This window comes from Nerophis ophidion, linkage group LG01 (assembly GCF_033978795.1).
Source record: "Nerophis ophidion isolate RoL-2023_Sa linkage group LG01, RoL_Noph_v1.0, whole genome shotgun sequence".
Lineage (NCBI taxonomy): Eukaryota > Metazoa > Chordata > Actinopteri > Syngnathiformes > Syngnathidae > Nerophis > Nerophis ophidion.
In genome coordinates this window covers 29060323-29075023 of record NC_084611.1, presented here as the reverse complement: position 1 = coordinate 29075023, position 14701 = coordinate 29060323, and the positions used below count along the sequence as shown (strand labels likewise).

At 41.6% G+C, this 14701-nt stretch overlaps 1 protein-coding gene across 1 annotated transcript in view; it reads right to left on the bottom strand.

Annotated features, from left to right (window-relative positions):
• Positions 1-13336, bottom strand: part of plcxd3 (phosphatidylinositol-specific phospholipase C, X domain containing 3) — a 65983-nt gene extending 52647 nt beyond the window's left edge. The window contains exon 1 of the mRNA XM_061900391.1: positions 13175-13336. Coding sequence (XP_061756375.1) covers positions 13175-13277 — 103 coding nt within the window. The 5' untranslated portion in view covers positions 13278-13336. The remainder of the gene's footprint in view (positions 1-13174) is intronic.
• Between the last annotated feature and the right edge of the window lie 1365 nt (positions 13337-14701).

Below are 14701 nucleotides of genomic sequence, written 5' to 3'. Positions count from 1 at the left end.
GGTACTCGCGGTAGTCACTCCTTTCCGCCGCTTCAAATATTACCTGGGCGGACTCAATTTTACAGCCAGAACTGACCACGCCGCTTTACAGTGGCTTATGTTCTTCAAAAAGCCTGAAGGCCAGCTGGCGCCCTGGATTGAAGAGCTACAGGTATTTGACTTCACTGTGGCCCATATGCCAGGAGCACAACATGGCAATGCTGATGCACTCTCTCGCCGGCCCTGCTACATAACTAACTGCCAATATTGTGAGAATAAGGACACACTGGAGAGGCTCCGTCCAAATGAGTTGTGTGCGGTGGTCTGATTCAAGGGCCCAACCGATGGACAGCTGCAGCCACCCATCACTGCAGTGGAGTGGGAGCTTGGACAAGAGGAGGACATGACATCAGGCCCCTTCGCACATGGGTGGCTGGACAGCGGCGACCACAGTGGGAGGAGATTGCCATGCTCTCGAAAGCTACAAAAGGCCTCTGGTCAATGTTTGAAACCCTGCGTCTGTCCGATGGTACTACAAAGAGGCTAGAGAGAAAACCAGCCACAGGGGAGACCCGCTGGCAAGTGGTGGTGAGAAAAACTTTGAGAGAGTCGGTCGTACAAGCCGTGCACGGGGCCCTGGGATCTGGGCACTTTGGTATCTCCAAAACCCTAAGCCGCCTCCGCCAAGCCTTTCATTGGGGTCAACACAGAAGAGATGTGGTTAACTATTGTGAGCATTGTGACAGCTGCGTGGCAAAGGAGGGCCCTGCAGGCAGATCACATGCACAGCTACAGCACATCCCTGCGGGCTGTCCTATGGAGAGGGTGGGGATAAATGTCCTTGGGCCCTTTCCTCGCACAGAAAGAGGTAACCGCTACATCCTCATAGTAATGGACTACTTTATTAAGTGGCCTGAAGCATACAGCCTGCCTGACCAAGAAGCTGAAACTATTGCAGACGCGCTGTTGGAGGGGATGTTCAGCAGGTTCGGCGCTCCAGAGATCATCCACACCGATCAAGCCAGAAACTTTGAGTCAAGGCTTTTTGCAACGTTGTGTGAGAAACTTGGCTCTCGGAAGACCCTGACTGGACCCACCTGGACCCACAGAGTGACGGGCTTGTAGAGAGGTTTAACCCCACCTTGGGACAATAGTTGGCAATTGTCACGGCTAAACATCAGCGGGACTGGGATTGCCATGTTCCCCTCGTGTTAATGGCATACAGGTCAGTAGTTCAAGACTCCACTTCTTGCTCCCTTTTAATGCTGGGCCGACAGATCCGTTTGCCTGTTCAAATGATGATGGGTAGACCTCCGGATGCGCCGGTTGGTCCACTATGAGTGGAGTACGCTAAGAGACTAGGAGACCGGCTGGATTCAGCTCATGAATTTGCCAGGAACCAGCTGCGGAATGCTGGCCGTAGACAAAAGAGGAATTACGACGTGCACGAAAAAGGGCAACATTTTGCCGCTGAAAAGTTGGTGTTGGTGTAAAACCCCCAACGAAAAAAGGGAAGATGACCGTAGCTGGACAGCGACTGGATGGGCCCTTGTAGAGTGTTGGAAAGCCTCGGGGAAGTTGTGTACCGAGTCCAACTCCCACCCCATGGCAGAAAAGTTGTCCTACACCGCGACCGGCTAGCACCATACCGAGGCACGGGTACTCCTGCAGGACTCGAAGTGGAGTTACCGGGGAGAATGGGCCTTAGCCCAGGGACTAGAGAGTCTTGTGCTTCCGTTCTGGGGACCTCGTCCTGAGCTTCACAATATGTTACACTTTCTGTGACTTCCTCCCCAGAAAGGGGGAACACAAGACCCTGGAGGCTGAGGAGGCAATCAGCCCACTTGAGAGATTTTGTTGTCTCCCTCGGCGATGTTGATGTTGTGTTCTTGAGTGAGTGATATTCAGAATTCCTATTGTTGTGAACATAGCACGCCTGTAAGGTGATTGACGAAGAAGGAGGAAGGTTGTTGTTGCGGAAATGAGAAATGAGGATAGACGTGCATGTGGAAGGAACAAGGTAAGTTGAGCTGTGTTGGTATAGGTTGCTCAATAAAAGTTTGAAAAAGAGCGTCAGACTCTGTGTGCACTTCTTCTGGACACTACAGTACATAAAGACTTTTGAATTTGTTTAATTTTTTTTTTTTTTTTTTAAATGTAGTGCCATAGTTTTTGCTATTTACAAAAAAAATAGAGTATTTTTTTTTTTTTTCGATTAAAGCTTTTTCAAGAAACCCCCAAAAATGTATTGCTTTCCTAACAAAATTGTAATATACTGTAATTATTGGGTCTGTCTTCAACTAAGGATTTTAGTAGTTGAATCTCAATCGTAGTCCATCAGTCAAATCAATGGAGTAGTTGTTTTTAAGAGAGAAATAAACAGATTGTGATGGTATTTATTGTAGGACACTGTCTGGTCACAATGTGTCACTACGCTACATGGATGTATGTCGAGCTGTAAAAGTTAATAAAAATTAATAAAAATATTTATATATTCTCCACCTCAAAAAAAGGCAAACCCTCTCTGACACACAAATAAATCACAGCAGTGATTCGATAGTATTCTGAGGTCATCAGTGTTGACACAGCATTGAGAAGACATCAAACTTGACCAAATAAAGTACCGTGAAGCCCCCGGTGTGACTTATAATCCGATAAATTTGGTAATAGTTGTAACAAAGTTTTCATATGTGAACCTTCGGAGGTTACTTTTGCCGTTGGAGAAACCCGCCGTTGTAATTTCCGACGAGCTCTACGTCCCCAACGCAGAAACATCCTCAAAACACTATCAGAAAAAGATTATTGTATGTAGACAAATCATTTTTAGAGAGCAAGACCAGTCTGAGGAAGTGACATACACAATTTTAAAGCAGGTGAGCATTATCTTTCACTTTCTAAAAGTATTACTTCAGTTTAGCAGAATAGCACCGGTATTTTTCAAAGGCAGCATAGTACTGTTTTTAATTCATTAGTGTGTGAATGTGAGTGTGAATGTTGTCTGTCTATCTGTGTTGGCCATGTGATGAGGTGGCGACTTGTCCAGGGTGTACGCCGCCTTCCGCCCGATTGTAGCTGAGATAGGCATCAGCGCCCCCCGCGACCCAAAAGAGAATAAGCGGTACAAAATGGATGGATGGATAGTAAGGCAGTACTTTATTAGTACCAATAAACCGTGCAAGCCTAGTCTGCACACAAGAATATTTACCTAATACTTAAAGAAGACATGCTAAACACAATGACAGTTCTAGTCATTAAAGTTAAAGTACCAATGATTGTCACACACACACACTAGGTGTGGTGAAATTATTCTCTGCATTTGACCCATGACCCTTGATCACCCCCTTGGGTGTGGGGAGTGCCAAGCAGGGAGGTAATCGGTCCCATTTTTATAGTCTTTGGTATGACTCAGCCGGGATTTTAACTCACAACCTACCGATCTCAGGGCGGACACTAGGCCACTGAGTAGTAGGTTTTATGCTGCCGATTCCGATACCAATCATCCATGAGTTCGACCGATATCAATACAGATACGAGCACATGTATGGTTATGATTTGAGTTAATTTCTAACATGTATGCAGATACAATATGATACATCTTATAAACCACGTATTTTCTTGTCTTGTATTAACTGTGCATTTCTTTATTTACATGCGGACTTGAAGAAGACATTCGACCGTGTCCCTCGGGAAGTCCTGTGGGGAGTGCTAAGAGAGTATGGGGTATCGGACTGTCTTATTGTGGCGGTCCGCTCCCTGTACGATCAGTGCCAGAGCTTGGTCCGCATTGCCGGCAGTAAGTCGAACACATTTCCAGTGAGGGTTGGACTCCGCCAAGGCTGTCCTTTGTCACCGATTCTGTTCATAACTTTTATGGACAGAATTTCTAGGCGCAGTCAAGGCGTTGAGGGGTTCCGGTTTGGTGACCGCAGGATTAGGTCTCTGCTTTTTGCAGATGATGTGGTCCTGATGGCTTCATCCGGCCAGGATCTTCAGCTCTCACTGGATTGGTTCGCAGCCGAGTGTGAAGCGAGCGGGATGAGAATCAGCACCTCCAAGTCCGAGTCCATGGTTCTTTCCCGGAAAAGGGTGGAGTTCCATCTCCGGGTTGGGGAGGAGACCCTGCCCCAAGTGGAGGAGTTCAAGTACCTGGGAGTCTTGTTCACGAGTGAAGGTAAGTGTGGATCGTGAGATCGACAGGCGGATCGGTGCGGCGTCTTCAGTAATGCGGACGTTGTATCGATCTGTTGTGGTGAAGAAGGAGCTGAGCCGGAAGACAAAGCTATTAATTTACCGGTCGATGTACGTTCCCATCCTCACCTATGGTCATGAGCTTTGGGTTATGACCAAAAGGACAAGATCACGGGTACAAGCAGCCGAAATGACTTTCCTCCACCGGGTGGCGGGGCTCTCCCTTAGAGATAGTGTGAGAAGCTCTGTCATCCGGGAGAAGCTCAAAGTAAAGCCACTGCTCTTTCACATCGACAGAAGCCAGATGAGGCATCTGGTCAGGATGCCACTCGAACCGACCGGTAGGAGGCCACGGGAAGACCCAGGACACGTTGGGAAGACTATCTCTCCCGGCTGGCCTGAGAACGCTTCGAGATCCCCCCGGGAGGAGCTGGACGAAGTGACTGGGGAGAGGGAAGTCTGGGCTTCCCTGCTTAGGCTGCTGCCCCCGCGATCCGACCTCGAATAAGCGGAAGAAGATGGTTGGATATGTGAGTGCTTTTGACAGTTTAACAATATCAACACAGTATTTTAAATACTTTCTTATTCTCTTTTATTAAATACAAATGTTTGGTCACAACAAAGTAATTAGCAGACAATAACTAAACAAAAGTGACTACATACGACTTTTTTAAATACTTTAGTTTTTGTCCTCAAAGTCATCCTGTGTCCAGGGAATTATTTACAGAGTTTGGAAACATCAACAAAAATATGTTGAGAAAATAAAAACTTTGATTTGCTCTCTCTAGTATGGATCATATACTGATACCACCCTTGTGACAGTGCTGTTTGTGACAGTGCTGACTACTACTACTAATACTTTACTTCCATTTGCACTTCCTTGAAGCACTTACTGTATTTCTTGGTGTTCTGATAACATAGCATGAAAATTATATACTTGAATGAAATGCAGTGTATTTGCCATAATGGAGGGGATTTTTATTAGTTTAACAGGTGTTTAATTTACCCTAAGATTTTTTGTTAAAATAAAACCATTAATGCAATTTTTGTGATCCCTTTTATATAGAAAATTATCGAAAAGTACCGAAAAATATCCAAATACATTTTGGTACCAGTACCAAAATATTGGTATGGGGGCTGTTGTGTTTTAGTTTTATCCTGCCTTCTCCTTTTCTGCACCTGGGTTATCAGTGTTTCATCCTCAGCAAGGGGCGGACTTTGGACACAGCTGCTCTCAATTAACCCGGCAGTATTTAAGCTCGTCACTGACAGCTTGGCCTCGCCGGTTATTGTATCCCGAACTCATCCCTTGCATGCACCTGCTTCACCAGTCCCGATATGTTTTCGCTACTTAGTCCCAAATTCCCTAACCTCTTGTGTGTTTATTTCCTAATCCCCGTGAGGTAAAAGGATTTCTTGTGTTGGACTCTTGCCTTGCTCAGTGTGCCCTGGCCCTTCCACCTGCTGACCTCTGAGGAACTTTTTTTGTCCATATTACATGGTGTGCCTTTCTGCCCCATCGCCCCTAGTTATCTCTTTTTGTCTAATTAAATGTTTTCATTTTTTGTAATCCCACCTTGTCTCCCGTTTCTGCATCCTGGGGTCACCCCCACTTGACAAAGACCTTAACAGGGACAACACTAGTATAATGCCTATTTTGAGAAATAAAAAGTTTGAGAAGTGTTTTTCAATGAATTAAACCAGCCCTAAAGCAGAGCCGTGGAGAACTTTCGAATGAGTAAACAATAGAAAAAGTGTCACTTTACTCTAACAACAGTTTATCATGTCTTCTTCTGTCCTACTGGAATACTTTAATTTGGGCTTAATAGATGGTACAGAAGTGGAAATGTAGATTCAGACAGACAAATCCTTAGTGATCCTAACTAATTATCATCATAAAGGATGAGGCTGAGGGCACAGCTGTGCAACGCTGGCAGCACATGCAAACAGGGGACTGTTTATCTTTTCTTGGCACCGGCTCACTGTCGAACACTCCAAATTGACAAAACACTTGAGTCCGGATCAGTCAGCCTGTGTTGTCTTGCAGAATGTCTCCCCCCCAAAAAAGTAATAAGTCGTGCGAGGCAGCTTTCATCAAATACTAATGCAGGCTTGGGCAAATATTTTAATAAGGGGGCCAAATTTAGATACAAAAAAGTGTGTCTGGGGGCCGGTATATCTATTTCTAGGAACACTAAACCTCACAATAATGATTGAAAGCTAAAAATGGTATGACAGACCGCCTTAAGAAAACGGAATGGAAATTGAATTTTTTTTACTGAATGAGACACCCAGAAAGTACATGAAAATAAAGAATGTGGGATTTAAAATATTAACTATGAATTATAAAACACTGAATATTGACAACATATTTTACAATCAACCGAAACGCAACCAAAATGCAACAAACATTGTGATAAAAAAAAACCCACCTACAATCTGAGATATCTCATAGGGACCATAGTAAGTTATTACATGACCATACTAACTAATTGGATGACCATAGTAACTAATTAGATGACCATAGTAACAAGTATATGATGCATATTCCAAGCCTTAAAAGACTTCATATAGTTGAAGACATTCGGTCATTAGAAAACATCACTGTACATCATAATGGCAGCTACACTTTACATCTTAAACATCTAAAAAATTACAAACCCTGTTTCCAAATGAGTTGGGAAATTGTGTTAGATGTAAATATAAACGGAATTCAATGATTTGCAGATCATTTTCAGCCCATATTCAGTTGAATATGCTACAAAGACAACATGTTTGATGTTCAAACTGATAAACATTTTTTTTTTGCAAATAATCATTAATTTTAGAATTTGATGCCACCAACACGTGACAAAGAAGTTGGGAAAGGTGGCAATAAATACTGATAAAGTTGAGGAATGCTCATCAAACACTTATTTGGAACATCCCACAGGTGTGCAGGCTAATTGGGAACAGGTGGGTGCCATGATTGGGTATAAAAACAGCTTCTGAAAAAATGCTCAGTCTTTCACAAGAAAGGATGGGGCGAGGTACACCCCTTTGTCCACAACTGCGTGAGCAAATAGTCAAACAGTTTAAAAACAACGTTTCTCAAAGTGAAATTGTAAGAAATTTAGGGATTTCAACATCTACGGTCCATTATATCATCAAAAGGTTCAGAGAATCTGGAAAAATCACTCCACATAAGCGGCATGGCCGGAAACCAACATTGAATGACCGTGACCTTCGATCCCTCAGACGGCACAGTATCAAAAACCGATATCAATCTCTAAAGAATATCACCACAATGGCTCAGGAACACTTCAGAAAACCACCGTCACTAAATACAGGTTGTCGCTACACCTGTAAGTGCAAGTTAAAGCTGTACTATGCAAAGCGAAAGCCCTTTATCAACAACATCCAGAAACGCTGCCGGCTTCTCTGGGCTTGAGATCATCGAAGATGGACTGATACAAAGTGGAAAAGTGTTCTGTAGTCTGACGAGTCCATATTTAAAATTGTTTTTGGAAACATTCGACATCGTGTCATCCTGACCAAAGGGGAAGCGAACCATCCAGACTGTTATCGACGCAAAGTTCAAAAGCCAGCAGGGTAACTTACACATCTGTGAAGGCACCATTAATGCTGAAAGGTACATACAGGTTTTGGAACAACATATGCTGCCATCTAAGCACCATCTTTTTCATGGACGCCCCTGCTAATTTCAGCAAGACAATGCCAAGCCACATTCACCACGTGTTACAACAGCGTGGCTTCATAAAAAAAGAGTGCGGGTACTTTCCTGGCCCGCCTGCAGTCCAGACCCGTCTCCCATCGAAAATGTGTGGCGCATTATGAAGCGTAAAATACGACAGCGGAGACCCCGGACTGTTGAACGAATGAAGCTCTACATAAAACAAGAATGGGAAAGAATTCCACTTTCAAAGCTTCAACAATTAGTTTCCTCAGTTCCCAAACGTTTATTGAGTGTTGTTAAAAGAAAAGGTGATGTAACAGTGGTGAATATGCCCTTTCCCAACTACTTTGGCACGTGTTGCAGCCATGAAATTCTAAGTTAATTATTATTTGCAAAAAAAATAAATAGTTTATGAGTTTGAACATCAAATATCTTGTCTTTGTAGTGCATTCAACTGAATATGGGTTGAAAAGGATTTGCAAATCATTGTATTCCGTTTATATTTACATCTAACAAAATTTCCCAACTCATATGGAAACGGGGTTTGTATTTGGGAATGTTCGGCGGGCCAGATTGAAAAGCTCAACGGGTCGCATGTGGCCTCCGGGCTGTAATTTGCCCACGCCTGTACTAATGGATACCGTGCTCATAAATATAAACATTGTCTAATCTAAGGAGGAATAATGGAACTTTTAGAGATTGTTTCTTTCCACCCTAGTTTGATATCAAAATATAGGACACCAGTGTTTGGTGAGAGAGAAGAATTAGACGTGCTAAATCCAATTAGAGCACATGGTCGGCGCTAAATAAATTCTCTTTGGATTATAAAATCTTGACAAAACCATCTTGCCAACTGTGCACACCAAGAATAGTGTCAGAATGTGTGTTTGTACAGAACTTGGATCCAAAAGGAGGCTGGGATGAGAGCGACTGTGCTGCACCACCTCCAGCACCATCAGCACCACAGTGCCAATGAGCGAGTAGTAATGATAGCTAATTAAATGGGACATAGCATGCTCCCATGCTGCGGCTTTGGCAAGGATCGATATACAGCGTGTGATTCAGCGAATGACGACACGGCAGCGCTGCTGTGGAGCTTGTGTCTTCAGTTGAGACATTTTTCAATTCGTCATACACAAAGAAAGATGATGGACGGATATACTGAGGGAATGCAATCAGGACTACGTGCATGAATGCAGATAGAAGTTGTAAATAGTTGTGGATTAAAGGATTGCAGCATACCACTTACAGAGTCCATCTAGCCATTCATCGTTTTAAGCTTATCCGGAGTCGGGTCGCGGGGGATGCAACCTAAGCAGATAATTCCAGACTTCGCTCTCTCAATTACGGAGTATAATGCATATTTGTTTCAGTATATCCAAAATAGGGTGAACCACTTGCAGGTTATGTCATCGTTGGAGTTAGTTAGTTCAGTACATACAGTACTAAATATATTTATATATATATATATATATATATATATATATATATATATATATATATATATATATATATATATAGAAATGATAAATGATAAATGGGTTGTACTTATATAGCGCTTTTCTACCTTCAAGGTACTCAAAGCGCTTTGACACTACTTCCACATTTACCCATTCACACACACATTCACACACTGATGGAGGGAGCTGCCATGCAAGGCGCTAACCAGCACCCATCAGGAACAAGGGTGAAGTGTTTTGCTCAGGACACAACGGACGTGACGAGGTTGGTACTAGGTGGGGATTGAACCAGGGACCCTCAGGTTGCGAACGGCCACTCTACCACTGCGCCACGCCATATATTACGGGATAGGTAATATAAATAAATATATATATATATATATATATATATATATATACGCCAAAAGTTTGGACACACCTTCTCCTTATTTACATTGTAGATTGTCACTGAAGGCATCAGAACTAAGAATGAACACATGTGGCGTTATGTGTATATATATATATATATATATCAGAGCAAAGGGTATATAAATTGTATATATATATATATATATATATATATATATATATATATATATATATATATATATATATACACATGTATACATGTATACACATGTATACATGTATACACATGTATACATTATACATATACACATAAATGTATATATATATATACACATACATATACACATATATAAACATACATGTATACATGCATGTGTATATATATATATATACATACATATATAAAGATATACATATACATATATTTATAAATACATACATAAATATACATATATATATATACATAAATATACATATATATATACATAAATATATACATATTATATATATAAATATATATATATATATATATATATATATATATATATATATATATATATATATATTGTTTACATTTAACACTTTAATCTCTAGATTTAGTTCAAAGCTATCTATCGATATAAAGTTTTGGTTATTTGGGGGTTTTTTACGGAAAAAACAAAAACCTTTGCAATATTCTTGCACGCACATAAAATATTTTTTCCACCACCCACACAACTCTTATGTCACGACCAACTACGTTTTTATTACATATAAATTGTTTATTAGATTCCAAGCGACTACAGTATGAATCTAATATGAATATTTGCTCCTGTATAGTACTCTCGTGGTACCTAGTGGTGGAGGGGTCAAAGTACACCTCTAATACGAGGTGCATGTATTCCAAAGGGAAATGTTTAGATCCATTGAGTTTCGATGGAAAAAGCATTTTGAAAATAACAGGTTTACAGCATATTGAAAAATAGACATTTTAAAAGGGAATCTATGGATGACAAAAGGGTCCTAGAGAACTCCGATGTATACTCACTTGGCAAAAAAAGGACCATGCAAATATGGATATTGATTCATTTGCAACTCCTGTGGCCATATTTCAGCCTGCTAACCTTTAAAACGATCCTTCTGTTGCATGATGGCATTTTCAAAGGCAATAAAAAGACCCGCAAAGGGTACCGGGGCTCCACAAGGGTTAAATTATTCATTGTAATCATAACAATAGAGAACGCTGACGACTTTGATGCTGGTTAATGTAACAGATAAAGCATTTGTAGTGTGTAAACCCCACACCACCGTGCCTTAAGAGTCGCGCTGGACCATAATCTTGATTTAAGTAGTAGCCAGGGATTTAGTTTAAAAGTTAAAGTACCAATTATTGTCACGCACACACTAGATGTGGTGAGATTATCCTCTGCATTTGACCCATCACCCTTGATCACCCCCTGGGAGGTGAGGGGAGCAGTGAGCAGCAGCGGTGGCCCTGCCCGGGAACCATTTATGGTGATTTAACCCCCAATTCCAACCCTTTATGCTGAGTGCCAAGCAGGGAGGTAATGGGTCCCATTTTTATAGACTTTAGTATGACTCTGCCGGGGTTTGAACTCACGACCTACCTATCTCAGAGCGGACACTCTAACCACTATGCCACTAACTAACTAAGTTGAGACTTTCTCAGCTTGTTGCCTCGCGCTCTCCACTCTCAATCTGCGGACTCCAGTTCGATCCCCCGCCAGCCTCGTTACTGTGCTTCGCAGCATGTCATAGCCATGAAATGATTAACGTGGACCCCGACTTAAACAAGTTGAAAAACTTATTCCGGCTGTTACCATTTAGTGGTCAATTGTACGGAATATGTACTGTACTGTGCAATCTACAGTGCAATGTACAATCTTCCTGACTGTACTATACACCCCGCTAGCACCAACCCCCCCCCCCCCCGTGCGTTGGTAAGGTGGGCGGGGTTGGGGGCGCGGCGGTGTAAAATATATTCAGGAATAGTCATGGAAGCAAAGGATCCTGGGTATTTGTTGTGTTGCGTTTATGTTGTGTTACTGTGAGGATGTCCTCCCGAAATGTGTTTGTCATTCCTGTTTGGTGTGGCTTGACAGTGTGGCGCATATTAGTAAGAGTGTTAAAATTGTTTATATCACAACCATCAGTGTAACCTGTGTCACCCAGTATTGCCTTTCAATCTTGTACGTGTTTCTGCGGAAGCTGCACACAACATGTTGCTGGACTGGCAAACAGTTTATACATGTTGTTGAAGGTGTCAAAGGCAATGGCTTCATAGCACGCCATTATACTTGTTATCTGGATAAGCACCAGCAAACGGTCGCGAGAATGTTTGCGGTTCCCATTGTCTTCTATACTCTCTGAAACGGGTCAAATTAGATCTATGAGTGGTAAAGGCTGCCGACCCCTGATATATAATAACGGGCGGGTGGCGGGTGGTTGCGGTGTTGATAAAATGTTGGTTCGGGTGGATGGCGGGTGGATGACGACTTTAGTGATGCGGTTGCGGATGATATAATTGCCTATCCGCGCACCTCTAATATATAAATAAATGAATAAATATATATATATATATACACACATATTTTAATTATATTTCATATATATATATATATATATATATATATATATATAATATATATAAATAAATATATATATTTACATTTGTTTTATTTTATTTTTCAATACATATATACACATATATATAAATATAAAGAGTAATACTTTAGTATGAGGAACATATTCTAAGTAACAAATATTTAATTTAGAGTTATTTGGACAATAGGGGAACATATAAGGGTTAGGGTTATGGTTAGGGTTACTAATAAGCAATAACTCTGAGGTTATTGAGGGTAGACTCTTAGTTAATGTCTCACTGACTTAATGACTCTTAGTAAATGGCTTATAATAAGGCCAATGCAGAAGAAGGCATTAGTACGTACTTAATAATGACTAATTGACAGCCAATATGTTACTAATTTGCATGTTAACAAGCAACTAACTAATGGTAAATATGTTCCCCATACTAAAGTGTTACCTTAAAAATATTTTGTTTTTCAAATGAGAGATGGCGACACTATATGGCATACAAATGGCACCACGGACATTCCCATATCGGTTAATAATCAGGAGCAATGTAGTAGTTAATAGAGTTTAAGGATATCTGCACAATGATTGGCTGGCTCGCTGCATACACACTTTTTATACGGGCTTAAAACAACATGTCAGGTGTGTTGCATGCATGCAGTGTGATCAAGTGGCCACCACCCCTTTCACAAGTCCTCTATGTGGTCCATGATGTTGCTCATCATAATCACATCACATGATTTTTTTTAAAGATGCAATAATCTGCTACAACAGGTGCCATGTGAATGGAGGGTTTTAACACATTTGTCACCTTGTGCAACAGGTCCTTAGTGCAATGGATGGATGTAAGACAGAATGAATGGGCATCGACTTTGATGCACGTGCAAACACACACACACAAAGCAAAGATGGAGCACATGGAGGCACTCACCGGGGATGGCCAAGTTGGTGAGCGGGATGGTGTGCATGCTCTGTGGCAGACTTGACATCCAGTCGGCGAAGCGCAGGTCACTTCTCCCGTGAGACGAAGCCATGCTGCTGCCACAGCCTTGCACACTACACTCGCTTCTAACGCCTGCCTGCCTGCTTGCTTGCTTGGTGCACACTCCTCCTCCTCCCTCTCTGGACACACACACACACACACTACAAGCAACAGTCCACACCCCCGACGTTGAGCGTGGCATCACCACATCTCTCAAAAAGCTGCAGTATTTTCAGAGAAAGAGTTGCAAACACATAAGCCAATACAGCATTTGTAGATGATGTTGAGATGTTCTTTGCCAAGCATGTAACCATGTGTCTCCAGTCATGAAGGACGTTAAAATCAAGCAAATTCAAGAAGAAAAATCATCCTAAATACAATTTCCCACTATGTGGAGGACTCGACATAGCAGACCTGGGCAAATTAAGGCCCGGGAGCCTAATGCAGGCCCCTTAAACTTTTCAATCTGGTCTGCCGGACATTCCCAAATAATTTTTTTAAATCTTTAAGATGTAAAGTGTAGCTGCCATTATGATGTGCAGTGATGTTTTCTAACGGCCGTAAGTCTTCAACTATACTAAGTCTTTCAATGCTTGGAATCTGCATGATGCGGTAGTTACCATGGTCATCTAATTACAAACCCCGTTTCCATATGAGTAGGGAAATTGTGTTGGATGTAAATATAAACGGAATACAATGATTTGCAAATCATTTTCAACCCATATTCAGTTGAATATGCTACAAAGACAACATATTTGATCTTCAAACTCAAACATTTTTTTTTTTTTTTGCAATTTATCATTAACCTTAGAATTTGATGCCAGCAACACGTGACAAAGAAGTTGGGAAAGGTGGGAATAAATACTGATAAAGTTGAGGAATGCTCATCAAACACTTATTTGGAACATCCCACAGGTGTGCAGGCTAATTGGGAACAGGTGCATGCCATGATTGGGTATAAAAACAGCTTACCAAAAGATGCTCAATCTTTCACAAGAAAGGATGGGGCGAGGTACAGCCCTTTGTCCACAACTGCGTGAGAAAATAGTCAAAACAGTTTAAGAACAACGTTTCTCAAAGTGCAATTGCAAGAAATTTAGGGATTTCAACATCTACGGTCCATAATATCATCAAAAGGTTCAGAGAATCTGGAAATATCACTCCACATAAGCGGCATGGCCAGACACCAACATTGAATGACCGTGACCTTCGATCCCCTCAGACGGCACTGTATCAAAAACCGACATCTACCTCTACAGGATATCACCACAAGGGCTCAGGAACACTTCAGAAAACCACTGTCACTAAATACAGTTCATCGCTACATCTGTAAGTGCAAGTTAAAGCTCTGCTATGCAAAGCAAAAGCCATTCATCAACAACATCTCTGGGCCCGAGATCATCTAAGATGGACTGATGCAAAGTGGAAAAGTGTTCTGTGGTCTGAGGAGTCCACATTTCAAATTGTTTTTGGAAA